Raw genomic sequence first — 1,381 nt, 5'->3', positions numbered from 1 at the left:
TTTGAAATTGCACATTGAGGCGCAGTAAAATTAACGTCTCTAGAAGCTGTTGTGAAACTAACTTCACTAAAGTTTTTGACGCGGTCTCGGATGGAGAGAATTGTAGATCGAATTAATGATCCATGGTATTTCATTTGCATTTCCTTATATAGCTTTAGAAATTTCTGTTGCATCCCCCTCCTCTATGATTCTGGGAACCTGAAGTTTGCCTGCCAGTTAGATACCGAGTCCATAAGCTTTGTCCCCTGCAACTGTGAAAGAGATGCAATTGAAACAAAAAGAACCACTTCCCAGGTGATTCCCAAAAGAATCTATAGCCACCACAGCTGCCAAAGCATTCCCACTGTTGAAGGAAGCATCCACATTGACTTTAATAACAGAAGCAGGAGTAAATTCCCGCAAAACTGCATTGGAATGATTAATATCAATGTTGGAGCTGTAGTTAAAAGCCTGGTGCAGGTCAAACAATATGAAATCTTGTAGTGCTCTTTGGATGCATTGAGAATTTGAGACATGAATATTAGTAAAGATCAAATCATTCCTACATTTCCACATGTTCCACATTATACACGCATCTAGATTCAACATAACACCCTGATCAGGGTGAAGTAACCAGTGTTGAACGGTCTGCCTTGGCTGCATTCCATTCAAAATATCAATAACTATCAGACTTTCCTGATAGATTGCCAGAAAAAATTGACATTTGAAGAAGAGATGATCGATAGTTTCTTCCTCCATGTTACAAAAAGGACATATACTTTGAATCTGATTATTGAATTTTCCCAAATTGTGATACACAGCCAGACCATTATGCAACATCTTCCACATGAAAATATGGATTTTGGGTTGAATTTTAATCCTTTTCCAAAATAATTTCCATGGGAATTCCGATTCAGTAGAAGTTGTAGCTCTGTTATCAGCCAGTAACTTATAAATTGATTTCGAAGTAAAATTACCTGATGGAGTTCTCAACCAGATTAATTTGTCTTCGACTTCTTCATCTGACGGAATTTAGATGTCCAAAATAGCATTGATTTGATCTTGTGGAATAACTTGATGCAACAACTCCACATTCCATGATTTTTCTTCTTGAATAAAAAGATCTGAGACCATGGTGACTTGGATAGCTGAGTGATGTAGTATTGTAGGTTTGAAACCTGGAATTCCGGGTATCCAGGGATCATTCCAAATGTGATGTTATGACCCGATCCTGTAAACCAGCAACAGTTATTGATAAAAACTTCTCTGACAGAGATCATATCTTTCCATGTGCTAGAATCTCCATGTTTTGATTGGTAATCCCAGAAAGAAGTGTCGTGCAAGTATTTATCAGAATACAATTGCACCCAAGTAGCATTTGAGTTTGTCAGGAATCTCTATA

The 1,381-nt window shown here is 37.4% G+C and overlaps 1 protein-coding gene across 1 annotated transcript; it reads right to left on the bottom strand.

Moving 5' to 3' along the window:
* Positions 1-216: 216 nt before the first annotated feature.
* On the bottom strand, positions 217-738 carry LOC113279276. The gene has a single exon (XM_026527972.1). It carries the CDS (start codon positions 736-738, stop codon positions 217-219), a length of 522 nt encoding a protein of 173 aa, XP_026383757.1.
* Positions 739-1,381: the final 643 nt, after the last annotated feature.

This window comes from Papaver somniferum, chromosome 5, assembly GCF_003573695.1.
Source record: "Papaver somniferum cultivar HN1 chromosome 5, ASM357369v1, whole genome shotgun sequence".
NCBI classification, from domain to species: domain Eukaryota; kingdom Viridiplantae; phylum Streptophyta; class Magnoliopsida; order Ranunculales; family Papaveraceae; genus Papaver; species Papaver somniferum.
The sequence above is the reverse complement of the archived record's forward strand: the minus strand, read 5'-3'. Positions and strand labels throughout refer to the sequence as shown.

What these genes read in the sequence shown, in the direction of transcription:
- LOC113279276 (XM_026527972.1), bottom strand. Translation starts at nt 738, where the DNA reads ATGGAGGAAGAAACTATCGATCATCTCTTCTTCAAATGTCAATTTTTT.